This window comes from Apodemus sylvaticus, chromosome 12 (genome assembly GCF_947179515.1).
Source record: "Apodemus sylvaticus chromosome 12, mApoSyl1.1, whole genome shotgun sequence".
NCBI classification, from domain to species: domain Eukaryota; kingdom Metazoa; phylum Chordata; class Mammalia; order Rodentia; family Muridae; genus Apodemus; species Apodemus sylvaticus.
Genome location: NC_067483.1, coordinates 27,745,083 through 27,762,535, shown reverse-complemented (window position 1 = coordinate 27,762,535; position 17,453 = coordinate 27,745,083). Strand labels below are relative to the sequence as shown.

The 17,453-nt window shown below is 50.3% G+C and overlaps 1 protein-coding gene across 1 annotated transcript in view; it reads right to left on the bottom strand.

The window, feature by feature from the left end:
- Nucleotides 1-17,453, bottom strand: part of Ccdc93 (coiled-coil domain containing 93) — a 73,737-nt gene that overhangs the window by 8,932 nt on the left and 47,352 nt on the right. Inside the window, exons 14-22 of the mRNA XM_052200003.1 lie at nt 17,353-17,426; nt 16,126-16,207; nt 15,545-15,610; nt 14,827-14,880; nt 11,824-11,886; nt 7,269-7,377; nt 5,829-5,911; nt 4,420-4,457; nt 1,625-1,709 (exon numbers count right to left, since the gene is read on the bottom strand). Of these exons, the coding sequence (XP_052055963.1) occupies nt 1,625-1,709; nt 4,420-4,457; nt 5,829-5,911; nt 7,269-7,377; nt 11,824-11,886; nt 14,827-14,880; nt 15,545-15,610; nt 16,126-16,207; nt 17,353-17,426 (654 nt within the window). The remainder of the gene's footprint in view (nt 1-1,624; nt 1,710-4,419; nt 4,458-5,828; nt 5,912-7,268; nt 7,378-11,823; nt 11,887-14,826; nt 14,881-15,544; nt 15,611-16,125; nt 16,208-17,352; nt 17,427-17,453) is intronic.

Below are 17,453 nucleotides of genomic sequence, written 5' to 3'. Positions count from 1 at the left end.
ACTAACCAACCAACAACCAACTAACCAACCAACCACTAACCAACCACCAACTAACCAACCAACCACCAACTAACCAACCAACCAACCAACCAACCAACCAACCAACCAACAACCAACAACCAACAACTGTCTAAAGAGTGAGCAAATGCGCATCACAGTGCCCAGCCGCATCAGTGTTGAGGAGAAAGGAATGGAGTTGGTGGTGGTGAAGGCATGTGGACTCCATGATGTAGAGGGCTGGGAGGAGGGGCAACTCACAGAACCAGGTGCTATGTGCAATTATTTTCTGAAGCTAAATGTAGACCATCAGCCAGCCAGGAGATGAAGGCAGAAAATATTCACGTACAGTGCAGGTGCGGCCTGAGTGTATATATGAGCATGTGTCTATGTGCATGTGTCCATGTGCATGTGTCCATGTGCATGTGTCCATGTGCATGTGTCTATGTGCATGTGTCCATGTGCATGTGTCCATGTGCATGTGTCTATGTGCATGTGTCCATGTGCATGTGTCCATGTGCATGTGTCTATGTGCGTGTGTCCATGTGCGTGTGTCCATGTGCATGTGTCTATGTGCATGTGTCTATGTGCATGTGTCTATGTGCATGTGTCTATGTGCATGTGTCCATGTGCATGTGTCTATGTGCATGTGTCCATGTGCATGTGTCCATGTGCATGTGTCCATGTGCATGTGTCTATGTGCGTGTGTCCATGTGCGTGTGTCCATGTGCATGTGTCCATGTGCATGTGTCTATGAGCATGTGTCTATGTGCATGTGTCTATGTGCATGTGTCTATGTGCATGTGTCCATGTGCATGTGTCCATGTGCATGTGTCCATGTGCATGTGTCCATGTGCATGTGTCCATGTGCATGTGTCTATGTGCATGTGTCCATGTGCATGTGTCCATGTGCATGTGTCTATGTGCATGTGTCTATGTGCATGTGTCTATGTGCATGTGTCCATGTGCATGTGTCCATGTGCATGTGTCTATGTGCATGTGTCTATGTGCATATGTCTATGTGCATGTGTCTATGTGCATGTGTCTATGTGAATGTGTCTATGTGCATATGTCTATGTGCATGTGTCCATGTGCATGTGTCTATGTGCATGTGTCTATGTGCATGTGTCCATGTGCATGTGTCCATGTGCATGTGTGTAAGGCCAGGGGAGAAACTTGGCTGTGATCCCTCACCTTGCTCTTTTGAGACTGGGTGTCTACTTGGTCTAGCACTGGCTAAGCAGGTTAGGCTGTCTGACCACTAAGCCCCAGGATCTCTCTCCAGCATCAAAATTGGACAGCATCACCACGCCTTGTGAATGCCGTGAGGTAAACGTCCAGGGAGAGGTGGCTGGACAAGAGGGGAGGACTGCCGGGGAGGGCAGTCCTGATGCTGCAGGGAAGGGGCAGTATCGCTCACTTAACATGGGGGAGCAGTGCAGTGTCTGACACACAGGAGTGCTCGCTCGGAGCCCGGGAGTTATGACCCACAGCAATGTGGAGGCCTCATGGCTCCCCAGAGTCTCATGGCTGGGGGGGCAATGCAGGGCGCAGCTGGATGGAGAGCCTATGCCACGACCTCCCCACCACCACACACCCTGCACAGTTATACAGTAAGTCCACTGACCTTCATCCTGCTTTGTTTGATGCCTTCGACGATCTGCTCCATCTGCCTTAAAAACTGGTCCCGGGCAGCAGGGGAGGCCATGGCTCTGTAAGAAAAATCAGCAGAGGTAGGTCCAGCACGTGGCATCATTAGAAAGGGGGTGGGGGACACCAAGGAGTCAGCTCTGTGCCTAGAGCGTGCCCCAACAGTCAACTAGACCTTTGCAGGGCACAGTGGGCTGAGGGAGGCACCAAGAGTACCAGGCAGTCGGGATTCCAAACCTCTGGTCTGATAACCAAACTTGAATCTTGTTCCCCATTCTCCCTGCGTTCCTATGGCAACGGGCTGCGTAAGGAACATCTCTGAGTAGACAGAAGCAGATGCTGAGGGAGACTACGCAGGTGAGAACAGGCTGCTTCCCTAATCTACACACAGGCATGTGCACCCTCTAAGTCGCAGTAGGCACACAGGCAGCTTCAAAGTGCTGCCTACCAAGGATCTCCCACTTCTTCCTCATAACTTTTAACCAAACTACGTTTCTTCAACATAAAATGTGAATAAAAATAATACAAATGCCATTGGCCACAAATTAAGGCATGTATTGCTTTAGAAATTAATTCAGTTTTCTTAAGATTCTGAGAATAGGGAGACAAGGCCTGGATTACAGGACACGTTCTGAGCACTCCCAGATCGGAGCTGAGAACCTGACTCTGCTGGAGGCGGTAGAAGGGGTAGGCTTCCTGGTGTGCCTGCATATGATACCTTCCTACCCAATCCAGCCAAGCAGAGGGAAGGGAACTGGAATGCTCAGGGCTTGGCACTCACAGGCGGGGAGTTCTTCTGAGAGTGGGCTGACAGAGCAGAACTCTGCCGTGGTTATCAGGGATTCAGCCCTCCAGTCTGAGAAGAGCAACAGGACACAAAGCAGGTGCTACCTCTGAACTTCCTAGTGCTGTGTGTGTGTCTGTTATGTCTGTTGCAGCATATCTGATCATACTGAGAACCCCGAGGCTGTAAACTGGAGGAACCTATTTGCAGTTGTGGTGTGACTCAGCCCTAGCACACACCTTTAATCCAAGAGCTTTCTGTTTACTGCACAAAGACTGAAGAAAATCAGCCATAGGTGAAGGGGTAGAGCAAGCAACAAGCTGACAGGGAGTGAACACAGGAAAAAACCATAGAGAGTGGGAGGAAGTCAGGAGGTGGATAGAGAGGTACACAGGAAGTAGGGAGGAGGGACCTTCAGTTGGAAGGCTTTTTAACACAGTGTGGAGGAGAACAGGGCTTTTCCTTCTGGGCTATCAGTTGAGGAGGAAGGCCAGCTGGGTGCTTTCTCTGCCTCTCTGAGCTAGAACACTTTTACCATAGCCTCTGGCTCCTGAGTTTGAGTCTGGCGCCTCATTTGGTAAAATCAAACCTTTGGAATTTTGTTTTACAAACTATGTGTGTGTGTGTGTGTGTGTGTGTCTGTGTGTGTCTGTCTGTGTCTGTCTGTGTCTGTTTGTCTGCCTGTGTATGTTTGTATGCGCATGAGCCAAGGGTCCTGCAGATGGAATTCAGGTTCAGGCTCAATGGAGAATGGCTCAGCCCTGCTGTGTTTAAAATAAAAAAGATGTAGAAAGTCTTGAGCCTGTGAACTCTAGAGCCCCGTGGACTTGGCCTTAAAATGTTTCTAGTCAGCCGGTGGTGGTGGCGCACGCCTTTAATCCCAGCACTTAGGAGACAGAGGCAGACAGATCTCTGAGTTCGAGGCCAACCTGGTCTACAAAGTAAGTTCCAGGATAGCCAGGGCTACACAGAGAAACCCTGTCTCGGAAAAACAAAACAAAATTCTAGTCGGCTGCCAGGGCGCAAGCCTGGGCTACCGTCAAGGTGGGTAGGCTAGCCTACCATGAACACACTCCAGAGCTAGTATTACTTGGGTTCCCTTGCTATATGATTTATACAGATGGTCTTTCTATACAGTTTATTTTATGGTAGAATCTCATATAGCCTAGGTGGGCCGTGAACAAACTTCACAGTCAAACTGACCTTAAACCACTCTTGGTTCTCCTATCTTCCCTTCCAAGTGCTGGAATTACATGCTTACACCAAGAAGTCAGTTTATGCAGTGCTGGGGAACTGAGCCCAGGGCTTTACAAGTCTACACGAACACTCTACCTCTGAGCTAAATCCCCAGTTTGGAGGATGTATGTTAATTTACAAAATAGACCATCAAGAATTCTTCCTCGGGATCCACAAGGTAGAAGGTACCACCTCCCCCCTCCCAAATCCTTTTTTACAGTCCTGTCTCCCTATCACCCCTGTCCGCCCTCTGACTGTTCCTCATTCCATACCATCTATAAGAGGATGTCCCCCTCCCCCAGACCTCCCACTCCCCGGGCCTCAAGTCTCTCCCAGGCTATCTCAATATCTCAATGGCCTGGAGGTTACCAAGTAGAAAAGGCTGGCTGGACACTGAACCCTAGGGATCCTCCTGTCTCTGACTCCCAGCTCTGGGGTTACAATCAGGACACTACACTTGATTTTCCTTCTAAGAGTTCTGGGATGGAACCCAGGTCCTTGTGCAAGGCAGGCTCTTTACCCTGCCTCTTACGCCTTCCATTAAGGCGTGTCTGCCCTTAGTGGGTAGGGAAAGGGAGACTCATGACCCAGTACCAGAACATGTGAGCACAACACATTCTCAGTCACTCCTCAGCCAGTCCAGGAGGGAGGTGGAGAGGTGGGGAGGGAAGGAGGCAGAAGGCGGGGAGGAGGGAGGAAGGGAGGAGGGAGGGAGGAGGAGGGAGGCGGGGAGGAGGGCAGCCAGTACTTACTGTGAGAAGTTCTCATGAATTGAGTTCAGCAGGCTAATCTGAGGGAGAGAAAAAGAACTGTGTAAGTAGAAAGCTAAAAGGTCCCCACACACCCCAGCTCTTGCTGGAGAGCTTGCCAGGCTGGGACAAGGCCACTGAAGGGGAGACACACCTCGTCAAGTAGGTGACATTCAACAGAACAAAGGAAAGAACAGCATGTTTTTACCTGCATAGTTTTCCTCAGAGAATCCCACTCCATCTACTTAAAGAAAGCCATTTTCCCTAGAATGCGTGACCACGAGAATGTGGGAAGACGGCTCTTTAAAGGGGACTCTAGTAGCAGAGGCTCTTTGGACAAACTGCCTGCTGGGATCGGTTGGTCCTCCCAATCACCCCTCTTGTTTGAGGCTATCAGCCCAGGGTGGGCCCGTAGGGTGGAGACAGAAGACAGCACCCATCCTCCACTGCTCTACTCCCTCAGAATCACCAAGGCCACCAACATGGCCAGCTGCTGAGTGGTCCTGAGAGCTTCTGATAAAACACAACCTTCATGGTCCTGTTCCCATGGAAACTGCCCCTGCCCTCACAGGTAGAGCATCCATCCGACCTTGTGAGACTCTGTCTGGGGTCCCCTGGCTGGGCACCGTTCAACCTGTTGGCTCATCTATGAGCAGTTACTATCCCTGGACTTTGTGTTTGAATGTGCGCTTGCGTGTGGAGGCCAGAAGACAACCTCAGCTGCTATTCCTCACAAGGCTGCCCACCTTCCTCTTTAAGGCCCAAAGCTCATCAAGGAGGCTGGGCTGGGGTTGGAGCAGTGATCCCCAGTGGTCTGTCTATCTCTGCCTACCCAGTCCTGGCATTACAAGCATAGTACCACGCCGGGTTTTGGTGTTGTTTGTTTTGTTTTGAATGTGGGTTCTGGCGACTGAACTGAGGCCCCTCGCGTTTGGAAAGCAAGCACTTTCCACACCGAGCCATCTTCCCAGCGCCTCGTGCTGGTGTTTCTCACACGATGATACTACGGAATGGGTAGACACCAGCCTTAGTTCACTGCAGTGAGCTAACTCCCACTGCTTTGCAGTGACAAGCCCAGTACCTGGCACAGGAAGGCAGTCACTCTCTCCTTACGCTAGCTACTCCATCTCAGGCTCCAGGTCCGTGCGAACCTTCTGGGGCTACCATGGTGTCAGTGACTCATCTACGTTACTTTCTTTCCATAAAGTCTCCTACTAGAGCCAGTGAGAAGTCCTAAGTACAAAGGTGCTTCCATTACGCCTGAAGACCTGGGCTCCTGGAGCTCACACTAAGGACAGAACCGCCTCCTGCGGGCTGTCCTCTGACCTCCACGTATGTACAACACCTCCCCTCCACAGTAACATTTAAAATGGAATAAGAAAAGAAAGGAGTAAGCAGACAAAGGCTCTTACCTCCTTTTCCAGGTAGACCTTTTTGTCATCCAGGGTATTGTACAAAGTGAAGAACTGCTTGGTTTCCTTGTGCACTGCAGAAACTGCCAATGCAAAGAGATCAGCATCCTAGTGCAAGAGCATCAGTGAACCAACCACAGCACCGCAACCCCGTGTGGCATGTGCCCAGGGACATCAGTGACCTGACCACAGCACCGCAACCCCATGTGGCATGTGCCCAGGGACATCAGTGACCGGACCATAGCACCGCAACCCCGTGTGGCATGTGCCTGCCCAGAGCTTTATGCACTTAGTCATTACGGAAGCCTTTGTCTCTGTGTGTGTGTGCTTGTGTGTGTGCACATGTGCATTCAGAGGTCAGAGGTCAGCACTGGGTATCTTTCTCAGTCCCTCTCCGCCTTATTTTTGGAGACAAGCCTCTTTCACTGAACCCAGAGCTGACTTACTAAGGTAGTCTGGGTGATCAGTGAACTGCAGGGATCTAGCTGTCTCCAATGTGTGTACCTCTGCACCTGGCCTATAAAAAATGCGTATGGATGCTCTGTCTGCGTGAATGTGTGTGCACAACACACGCGCTCAGTACCCATGGAGGGTGCTGGGTCTCCTGGAACTGGAGTTATGGACATCTGTGAGCTGTCACGTGGCTGGTAGGAATTTAACCCCAGTCCTCTGCAAAAACATGTCCACTAAACAACTGAGCCATATTGACAGCCTTTAAACATAAGGTGGGACTTCCTGGGAGGGGGAAAGGAACTCTGGGAAGAAGAAAGTCGCATGTGCCTACAGGCCTGGAAGGTCTAGCTAGCCACGTGACTGGCTGGGCTGGTGGTTGGTTAACTTAGAAGAGCTAATCGAGAGTCTGCCTGGTTAAGATCTAAACCTTGAGATATTAAAGGCCTCTGTGGTTATCTGGGGAACTAGCTGATTAAGGAATAACTGCCACTGTACTAATTTTCAGCATTAATTAATATATACAGAATAGTAATAATATTGTTTTACAGCTTGGAGCCTGACATGATACAGCAACTGTACTGTGGGCTGAGGTGAGACAGGGCCTGGATTATGGAGAGAGCACGATGCTCTAGAGCAGCTCCAGGGAGGCTCTGTGGAGCATGAGCACGGGCCATCTGGAGATGCTGGGGTGGGGATGCTTCTAGGAAGCTGGAAAGAAGAGGGAGGCTCGCTCAGGTGACCGCACGTGGCTAACCACCAAGAGAACTGGCCAAAGCGGACTCTCAAGGTCCTGAGTCCATCTACAGAGCAAACAGCGCACTCCAAGTCATCTCCCAGAGATGTTCAGCAAGCCCAGAGATGAAGTATCAACGTGGCATTTGTGGACTGTGCTCTGACCAATGCTGCATTGTGCTAAAGTGCAAGAAGCCCCTTCCCTCCCATCCCTCCCGAAGCCCAAGGGTCTGTGTGTTTGATCAATGCACCTACTCTGACGGTAGAGTTCAATAAATCGCTTCTGATACTGTATCAGCTCTGCTCGACTGGGCACTTCGTCAATCTTGCGATGCAAAATCGCTATTTCTCGATTTCTTCGCGCCTAAATGCAAAGGGACAGGGAGAGAAGTCCGGGTCAAAGGCTGTATTTGTCTGCTCCTCACAGCTGAGCCAGCCACAAAGACACACATTCCTCTGCTGGCCTGAGGTCCTCACATGGGATTGTGACTGATCAGAGGACAGGCAGTGAGGAGTCCCAGATGACAAGTGCCATCCTGCTGCCTCTCCAAAATGTGTTCTGAATTCCTCAACTTGGAAGCCCACACTAGCTCCTCAAAGCCTTTCACAGGGAGAGCAGACTGTCCTGTCAGGTGTGCAGGAGACAGCAGTGCGTTTCCTGAGGATCGCAGCACTCAGCTTCCCATGGCTGTGTGTAGATCTCAGGCCCGGGCTGAGCACTGTCGTTCTCTTGAGCTTTTCTTCCTCCTGTCTGAGCCCTGATGGTCCTGGGTCCTGCCTCTCTCTCAGCCGCTTCTCTCTCTTAACTCTGCTTATGAGTGCCGGGGCCGACTGTACGTTTCTTCATGAGAATCTTAAGGCACAACCATTTGATGTTAAACGTTTGTAAAGTTACATGTGCTTGCTTGCTTGCGTATTTCCTGGCATATGCCGTGATGGGTGGTAGAATTTAGAGGACAATTGGTGACCATGCTCCCACTCCCACCACAGGAGTCCTGGAATCAAGCTTGTGCTGTAAGGACGGGGTCCGCCTCTAGGTGGAGACATGCCCTTGTCTCCTCCATTAAGGGTCAGTCCAGCAGGCCAGGGCAGGGACCAGGCCAGGGGACTGCCTCCAGCCCTCTGCCTGCCTGCCTGCCTTCCTGAGTCCAGGCTCAGAAGAGGGTTAACTACTCGGTTTCCTTTTCTTTGTCCTTTGCTTTCTAATGCTGGCAAGAGCCTGACTGTATTTTTAAAATCACAAATGAATGCCCTTGGCCTTTAGCTCTTTCTGAGGCTCCCTCCCTCCTGTGTGGCTGGCCTCCACGTTTTCTTCACTCTCCTCCTGGACAACTCTGATTCACAGCCTGCCTCCCTGCCTTGGGTTTTTCTTTCTCAACTCTAATTAATGAACTGTCCTTGAGCTTCTGTTTGAGTCTGTTCGTAATTTCTTTTATTAATGAAGCCAAGTACCCCGCAAGGAAATCTCCACTTCCCTAGCATCATATGATGGCTCTGCTGGCCTCCCCGAGATTTCAAGCGACCTTCTCCTGCCTTCTGATTCTTCAGTGTGCAGAGGAAGCAAACCTGGCCCTGCACTGCACACACTTGTCAGCAAGCATCTTTACGCTGGGGGCTGCCTCACACCAGCACTCAATACCTTGTGATTGTGTCTTTGTTTCTAGAATGTTCTGCACGTGTGAGGGTGCTTGTGGACACACTGGCTGTTCCTCAGCACTTAAATTTGCTCAAGCCTTTGCTGCGCTGTCCCAGCAGTCAGTCACCAGCCTCTTGCCCTGACAGCCAGGCACACTCAGTGCCTCCCTCTGCCCTTTAAGCCTCAGTGCCTCCCAGCTCCCTCTCAAGAGGACCACTCCTGCCAGGAAGAAGTAAGGGCAGGCTGCAGGCCAGGGCTCAGGAGATGCAGGAAGTAAACCAACTCCACATTCTGGGAAAGCTGGAATTCACAAGACTCACTAGGTCCCTCCCCAAGGAAGCAGCAGACAACTGCTGCGGAGGACACTGACCAGCCATGTGGCCTAGGAACCGGGTCAAGGAGACCTCCACCTGTCTACCTGCCTGCAAATGGCTCGGGCTCTAGGGGTGCACTTTCACGAGTTGTCACTTGTGTTACAGAGGGCTTGTTGGTGTCACCCCTGCTCTGTGTAAGTCAGCCCTCACCAACGGTCTGGCTGGAAGTAAGAACTCACTGCTTACCAAGGACTTGGATCGCCGTGGGTTCCCTAACTGCAGTCACTGGGAGTATGCGTCTAGTGTCTTGCCAGGAATAGCCTCACTTTGGAAGCATTCTGGGTAAATAGTGGAGCTTCTAGCTCCTTCAATCCTCAACCACTATTGAAAATAGATTCTTTTATAAATAATCCATCCCAATTATTCCCACTCCCTCTACCCGTTCCTACTTCCTCTCCCCCCTCGATCCACCCCTTTTCTCTCTCTCATTAAAAAGGACAGGCTTCTAAGAGATACCATTCAATCAAAACAAAACTAAACAAAGCAAAAGCTATCATCTCAGTGTTTGACTGCCCAAGGGGTCTCTCAGCCCTGGTGAGCAGCCTTCAGCTCCTCTCCCACTGCCTCTCTTGCTCTTGCTTGACCGCTCACTAGGGTTTATTTAGCCTTGGGTCCTGCCCACATGCCCACAGCCTTAGTTACCATTCCCACTGAAGATTGTTCTCCCGCCCAAACTCTTTTGAGTTGGAGCTGACCCCAATTGTTCTTCCCACAATGCTGCCTAATGGTTACTGGCCCCCTCAAGTTTTTCGTGTGCAATGTGGTGCTCATGTGTGTGGGAGCTTGTGTACACATACGCATGTACACATACATGAAGGCTTAAAGTTGATGGCAGGCATCACCGGTCATTCTTCCATCTTAGTCACCGAGGCAGTGCCTGTCTCTGAGCCACACCCAGAGCTCAGACAGGACTGGCAGCAGGCTTGCTGGCCAGTTTGCTCTGGTGACCTTCTTGTCTCCCTCTGAGGGTGGACTTCCAGGTGGGCCACAATGTGTGCCTGGAATTTACGTGGCTTCAAGGGATGTGCTCTCTGGTCCTCACACTTGCAAGGCAAACGCTTCTGGAACTGAGCTGTCTTCCAGCGGAGCCAGGCCAGGCCAGCAGAGCTTTTAAGAGCTTTTACTCACCCTTTCCTCACACTGCCTCATGTCCCTGCTCCTTTATGCCTGCTTCCCAGTGACCTCCACATCAATCTTGATCCCCCTCTGCCTCTCATCGAGCCGTCACCAAATTCCATTAGATGCAATCCTCACTTTCCCCTGCCAGATCCACTCAGAGCTCCTGCTGCCTCTACACAGGCCCTCAGCAAGCCACCAGCTTCCTTGTATCCTCTAGCTTGGCCCCAGCCTCTCCTCAGGCGTGGCATTTCCTGCATAAAGAGCCTTGTACATTGGCATATAAGGGCAGATCTTGGTCCTCAGATAACTAGTTCCCAGAGGGTAGGTCTTTCCAGTTCCTCTTACTGGGACCCGATGCATTGCTGAATATGTAAGAAGTAGCTAGTCAGGGTCTCCAAACAGCAGTAGGGCCCAGATTGTATTAATACCTTTAAATATTTGCACCTGGTTTTGCTGAAGGCTGAGAAGCCATCTTTACATATTTGAAGGCTAGTCATACACGGTGGTGCATATCTATAATCTCAGCCCTTGGGAGAGGGAGGCAGGATCATCTGAAGTTCAAGGCCAGCCCAGGCTACACACAGAGTTTGAGGCCAGCTTGAGCTAAAACATTAAAAATCAGAATAGTGCTCTTATATCAAGGACACATTTGACTCATCTGAATATGATGACCAAATATCTCACAAAGCAATTAAGAGCCAGAAGGCTGAGACTAGCCTCTCATCGGCCCACGGAGCCCTGCGGGCTCCCACCAAAGCTTGGCTTCCCAGGAACCCCGGCAAAGGAAGAGAAAGTGGCCCAAACTAACACATAACACAGGGCCAAGGGTCATCTGTAGGTTTGAATCTCCACGAGACAGGCACTGGCAATACAACAGACTCAGAAATACAGTACTGACTGCACTTAGGTTTGGAGCTGGCTTCACCGTCTCCCACTCCATTTGTGAAGCTATGCTCTCAACTCTCTAGTTAGTAAGTAGACCTCAACTTCAACCCTGCTTCTAGGACCTACCTGAGGTTTGCCTTGAGAGAAATGGTTAACCTACTGAAAGTTACTTTTATCACTTTATGTTTTGCCTGCATGTACATGTGTGCCTGTGGGTGCCTTGGAAGGCAGAAGAGGGTGCTGGATCCATCCCCTAGAACTGGGACTGAAAGATAGTTGTGAGCTGCCACATGGATGCAGGGAATCGAACCTGAGTCACGTGGAGAAGCAGTCAGTGTTCCTAACTGCTGAGCCATCTCTTCAGCCTCCTCTGAAATTAATTTACCTTTTTAATGATCTGTACTTGTGTGTGTTTATGTGAGGGCATGTACACATGAGTGTGGGTACCTGTGGAGTTCAGAAGAAGGTGTCAGATGCCTTGCAGATGGAGAGGTACAGGTGGCCTTGAGGCAAGTGACATGCGTTCTGGGAACAGAACTTGGAACATGTAGAACAACTGCAATCATTAGGCCGATCATACCAACTCTGCAGGCAGGGTGAAGTTCAGCGATGCTGAAAGTAACAGACACTGTGTTGCTGCAGGCAACTCCTTACGTCATGGCACGTCTGGTTGCAACAGGAGCAGTGAGCAGGTCCTGGCCACGCTAGCTCTTAAATACCTATACCTCCGTCCAGTCACAGGACATGTGTACGGGCCAGGCACATCTATGCGCCCCTGGGCCCTGTGGCCACTCACCTGTAGTAACCGGATCTTGTACAGCTTCTCTTTTTCCATGTTGTACCGCCTGTCCAGGTCCTCCTAAAAGTGAGAACAGGCCAGAGTTATCTAGAATGGAAGTTCCATTATGATGGAGTCTGTGAGAGTTGACCTAACATCTATCCCTATTCTCTCAGCTTCTGTAGAACTGTAGAACTTCACACCTGAGAGAAAATTCCACATCATATCCTAACACCTCTCCCTTTATTAGAATCCAATCTTCTTTTCAGAAGAAACCAATTATCTACTATTACTGGGGGTAGGGGGGAGCATATATGTGCCACAGAAGGAACTGTGGAGGGGAGAGGAGACAGCAGCACAGACTGTATAGAGAAGACAGCAGTACAGACTGTACAGAGGAGGGAGCAACACAGACTGTACAGAGGAGACAGCAGCACAGACTGTACAGAGGAGTCAGCAGCACAGACTGTACAGAGACAGCAATACAGACAATACAGAGGAGGCAGCAGTACAGACTGTACAGAGGATGGAGCAGCACAGACTGTACAGAGGAGACAGCAGCACAGACTATACAGAGGAGACAGCAATATAGACAATACAGAGGAGGCAGCAGTACAGACTGTACAGAGGAGACAGCAGTATAGACTATACAGAGGAAACAGCAGCACAGACTATACAGAGGAGACAGCAGCACAGACTGTACAGAGGAGGCAGCACAGACTGTACAGAGGAGACAGCAGTATAGACTATACAGAGGAAACAGCAGCACAGACTGTACAGAGGAGACAGCAGCACAGACTGTACAGAAGAGGAGGCAGCACAGACTGTACAGAGGAGACAGCAGTACAGACTGTACAGAGGAGACACCTGCACAGACTGTACAGAGGAGACAGCAGTACAGACTGTACAGAGGAGACAGCAGCACAGACTGTACAGAAGAGACAGCAGTACAGACTGTACAGAGGAGACAGCAGTACAGACTGTACAGAGGAGACAGCAGTATAGAATATACAGAGGAAACAGCAGCACAGACTATACAGAGGAGACAGCAGTATAGAATATACAGAGGAAACAGCAGCACAGACTATACAGAGGAGACAGCAGCACAGACTGTACAGAGGAGGAGGCAGCATAGACTGTACAGAGGAAATGGCAGCACAGACTGTACAGAAAAGACAGCAGCACAGACTGTACAGAGGAGACAGCAGCACAGACTGTACAGAGGAGACAGCAGTATAGAATATACAGAGGAAACAGCAGCACAGACTGTACAGAGGAGACAGCAGCACAGACTGTACAGAGGAGGCGGCAGCACAGACTGTACAGAGGAGACAGCAGCACAGACTATACAGAGGAGACGGCAGCTCAGACTGTACAGAGGAGACAGCAGTACAGACTGTACAGAGGAGACAGCAGCACAGACTGTACAGAGGAGACAGCAGCACAGACTGTACAGAGGAGACGGCAGCACAGACTGCACAGAGGAGACAGCAGTACAGACTGTACAGAGGAGACAGCAGCACAGACTGTACAGAGGAGACAGCAGCACAGACTGTACAGAGGAGACGGCAGCACAGACTGCACAGAGGAGACGGCAGCACAGACTGTACAGAGGAGACGGCAGCACAGACTGTACAGAGGAGACAGCAGTACAGACTGTACAGAGGAGACGGCAGCACAGACTGTACAGAGGAGGAGGCAGCATAGACTGTACAGAGGAGACAGCAGCACAGACTGTACAGAGGAGACAGCAGCACAGACTGTACAGAGGAGACAGCAGCACAGACTGTACAGAGGAGACAGCAGTACAGACTGTACAGAGGAGACAGCAGTACAGACTGTACAGAGGAGACAGCAGTATAGAATATTCAGAGGAAACAGCAGCACAGACTATACAGAGGAGACAGCAGCACAGACTGTACAGAGGAGGAGGCAGCATAGACTGTACAGAGGACATGGCAGCACAGACTGTACAGAAAAGACAGCAGCACAGACTGTACAGAGGATACAGCAGCACAGACTGTACAGAGGAGACAGCAGCACAGACTGTACAGAGGAGACAGCAGCACAGACTGTACAGAGGAGACAGCAGTACAGACTGTACAGAGGAGACAGCAGTATAGAATATTCAGAGGAAACAGCAGCACAGACTATACAGAGGAGACAGCAGCACAGACTGTACAGAGGAGACAGCAGTATAGAATATACAGAGGAAACAGCAGCACAGACTATACAGAGGAGACAGCAGCACAGACTGTACAGAGGAGGAGGCAGCATAGACTGTACAGAGGAGGAGGCAGCACAGACTGTACAGAGGAGACGGCAGCACAGACTATACAGAGGAGGCGGCAGCACAGACTATACAGAGGAGATGGCAGCACAGACTGTACAGAGGAGACAGCAGCATAGACTGTACAGAGGAGACAGCAGTACAGACTGTACAGAGGAGACAGCAGCACAGACTGTACAGAGGAGACAGCAGTACAGACTGTACAGAGGAGACAGCAGTATAGAATATTCAGAGGAAACAGCAGCACAGACTATACAGAGAAGACAGCAGCACAGACTATACAGAGGAGACGGCAGCACAGACTGTACAGAGGAGGCGGCAGCACAGACTGTACAGAGGAGGCGGCAGCACAGACTGTACAGAGGAGATGGCAGCACAGACTGTACAGAGGAGACAGCAGCACAGAGTGTACAGAGAGACAGCAGCACAGACTGCACAGAGGAGACGGCAGTACAGACTGTACAGAGGAGACAGCATAACAGACTGTACAGAGGAGACAGCAGTACAGACTGTACAGAGGAGATGGCAGTACAGACTGTACAGAGAAGGTGGCAGCACAGACTGTACAGAGGAGATGGCAGCACAGACTGTACAGAGAAGGCAGCATAGACTGTACAGAGGAGACAGCAGCACAGATTATGCAGTAGGCTGGGAAAGCTGTGTAAGAACAGAAACGAGGCTAACACTTTCTCTTGGGACAATGCCAGTATCAAGGATGAGGCGATACTTACATTGTGAGTCATCGTGGAGGTCAGGGCACCCTGTGGCTCTCCACTGGAGATGGTCTGAAAGAGAGGAAATGAGGTCAGCACCTTTTTCCAGTAAGGGGAGCAGAGAGAAGCAGTAGGTGCTCTCATCATGACGCCCATCTCTCTGGCACCTCAAGCTTGATTTTTGACACAGGTGCAGGGGATTTGAACTCAGGTGCTCATGCTTGTGCAGTCATGCTCCCACCCAGTGAGGCACCTCTTCAACCCTTGGGAATACACATTTATAGACACAGCTCCAGTAAAGTGGCAGTGCTTTTTGGAAAAGGATCGCTGGTTGGCGCTGAGAGCTGTTTACTCCAGGCTTGCCTTAGCTGTTGTCATCTTTAAATAGAGTAGCTGGGAAAGGAGCATGAGACCCTCCCCCTCCCCAAGATACATATGAGGCCAATCACTGACTAAAGGGGGGCTCTCCATGGCACAGCTGTCCTTAAGTCACAGGGACTCACTTTGGAGTTGCCTGTGAGCCACCAAACCCCTGTACCTAACCCCGATAAGTATATTGTGTTAGTCTACCAGACTTAGAACCCCTTCCTTAGGCCTGGCACTTTCCTCTCTTCTGGAGAGAATGGAGGTTTCTTCATGTCCCCACAGGATGAGTCATGCCACCGAGCTGCTGCAATCCTTCCACACAGCAGCCAGAAAGTGGCTGATGGCACTGAGGGCTAATGGGAGGCTTTACCTTCTCGTCCGGCGCTCTCTCAGCTTTTAGGGTCTCAATGTCCTGTTGTAGCCGAGCCATCTCCTCCTACAAAAGCAAGGCGAACCTTTACAAAGCTCAGGGAAGCCACCAACTGGAGGGTTACTGTTTAAGTCACAAGCAGCTTGATTTTACATTTATGTGTGTGTGTGTGTGTGTGTGTGTGTGTGCTCATATTGCACACCTTAGCATATGTGTAGGGGTCAGAGGAAAACCTATGGATTCAGTTTTTTCTTTCCATTGTGTGCATCCCAGAGACTGAACTCAGGCTGTCAGCCTTGGTGGCAAGCACTATTACATGCTGAGCCATCTTGCCTGCCCAATTTAACTATTCGGTACAGACATTTCTCTCATTAGTCTGTGCTAAGACAAAAGCTCCTACTTGCAAGCTCATCCCTTTTTGGGAAAGAACTCTCCCAGGCTTGCAAGAACGGAAACCACTTCACTCAGAGTCACCTCCAGAGCCCAAGTCAACCTTTGACACTGCACTGGCTAGTGTGTCCCCGTGTCACAGGGGAGGGGAACCAAGAATTCTCCTGTCACCAACACCACACAGCACTTACCCGGCAGTGCGCTTTAAACTCCTGCTCCTGGCTTTTCAGACTTTCATTCATGGCTACGAGTGCTCTCAAGCTCTGTAGAATGCTGAGGAGAGACCAGACAAGGGCACAGGGCAGACTGTTATGATGTAACTTTATGAATCACTGCTGAAGCCACAGTGAGAATACAAAGAATGCCTTCTTAATTTCCTTTGTTTTCCCCAGGCTGTAATGGGAGTGCCACAAATGGTCATGATTTCCATTTCTGACTATGCACTGGGACCCTCAAGCTCATAAAGAGACAACACACACACACACACACACACACTCACACACAAACACAGAGGATTCTAGAATGAGGATGTCAATTCTGGAAATATCAAGGAACTTTGGTGGTATTCATTTATTATTTATTTAATAGTACTTAGAGTAAACATGGTACCAAAAATGTGTATTTGTGTGTGTGTGCACATGTGTGTGCACATGCATGCATGTGTGCATGCCTGTTTATGCAATTGCAGGTGTCTGCATGTGCATGTGTGTAGAGGAGAGGATAATCTCAGCTGTTGTTCTTCAGGTGCAAGCCTCTGATTTTCTTTTAATTAACACCTGTTTTTCCATCTACTTGTTAATTTTGTGTGAGTGAGTGCACTCGTGCAGCGTGTGGAAGTCTGAGGACAGCGTGTGGAGTGGGTTCGCTCCTTTCACCACGCAGGTTTGAGGGAGTGAACAGCCCATCAGACTTCATACCCAGTGAGCACTTTACCTACAGAGCCATCTTGGCAGCTTGTTCCTCCTGGGTTCCCAGTGGCTTGAGACGTGCCAAGCAGTTTAGCCTCCCTGGCCAGCCAGTGCCAAGAGCCTTTGCCTCTCTGGCTCTAGGATCACTAGGGTGTACCACCATGCCTGCCTTTGCAGGTTGGATCTGGGGCATCAAATTTAGATTCAGGTTTAAAAAGCAAGCGCCTTGCCTACTAAGCCCCCAGCCCTGTCTCACTGTTTTTAAAATAAGAATACTAGAACAGTTCTGCTCTGATCACTGAAAGAGAGGTGGGTGATTCAGTGCAGCCCAAACAGCTCAGTGAGCATCTGAGCGACTGCTGGTCCCTGTTGGTCACGTGACATTAACTGAACGGAACGGAGCTCCAGCCCATGACCTCTGGTTATTCTGTCCCTTGATCAGGCAAATCAAGCATCAGACACTGCAGCCAGTTTCCTCAAAAAGATGGTGGCACATGTGGAAACCCTTACCTCGGGTCAGCTTTGGCTTCTAATTTCTCCAGGGCTGCCTGCTCTTTGTCTAGTTTCTCACCATGATCCTTCAGCTGCAAGAGAGAGCAGGGTCACCATTG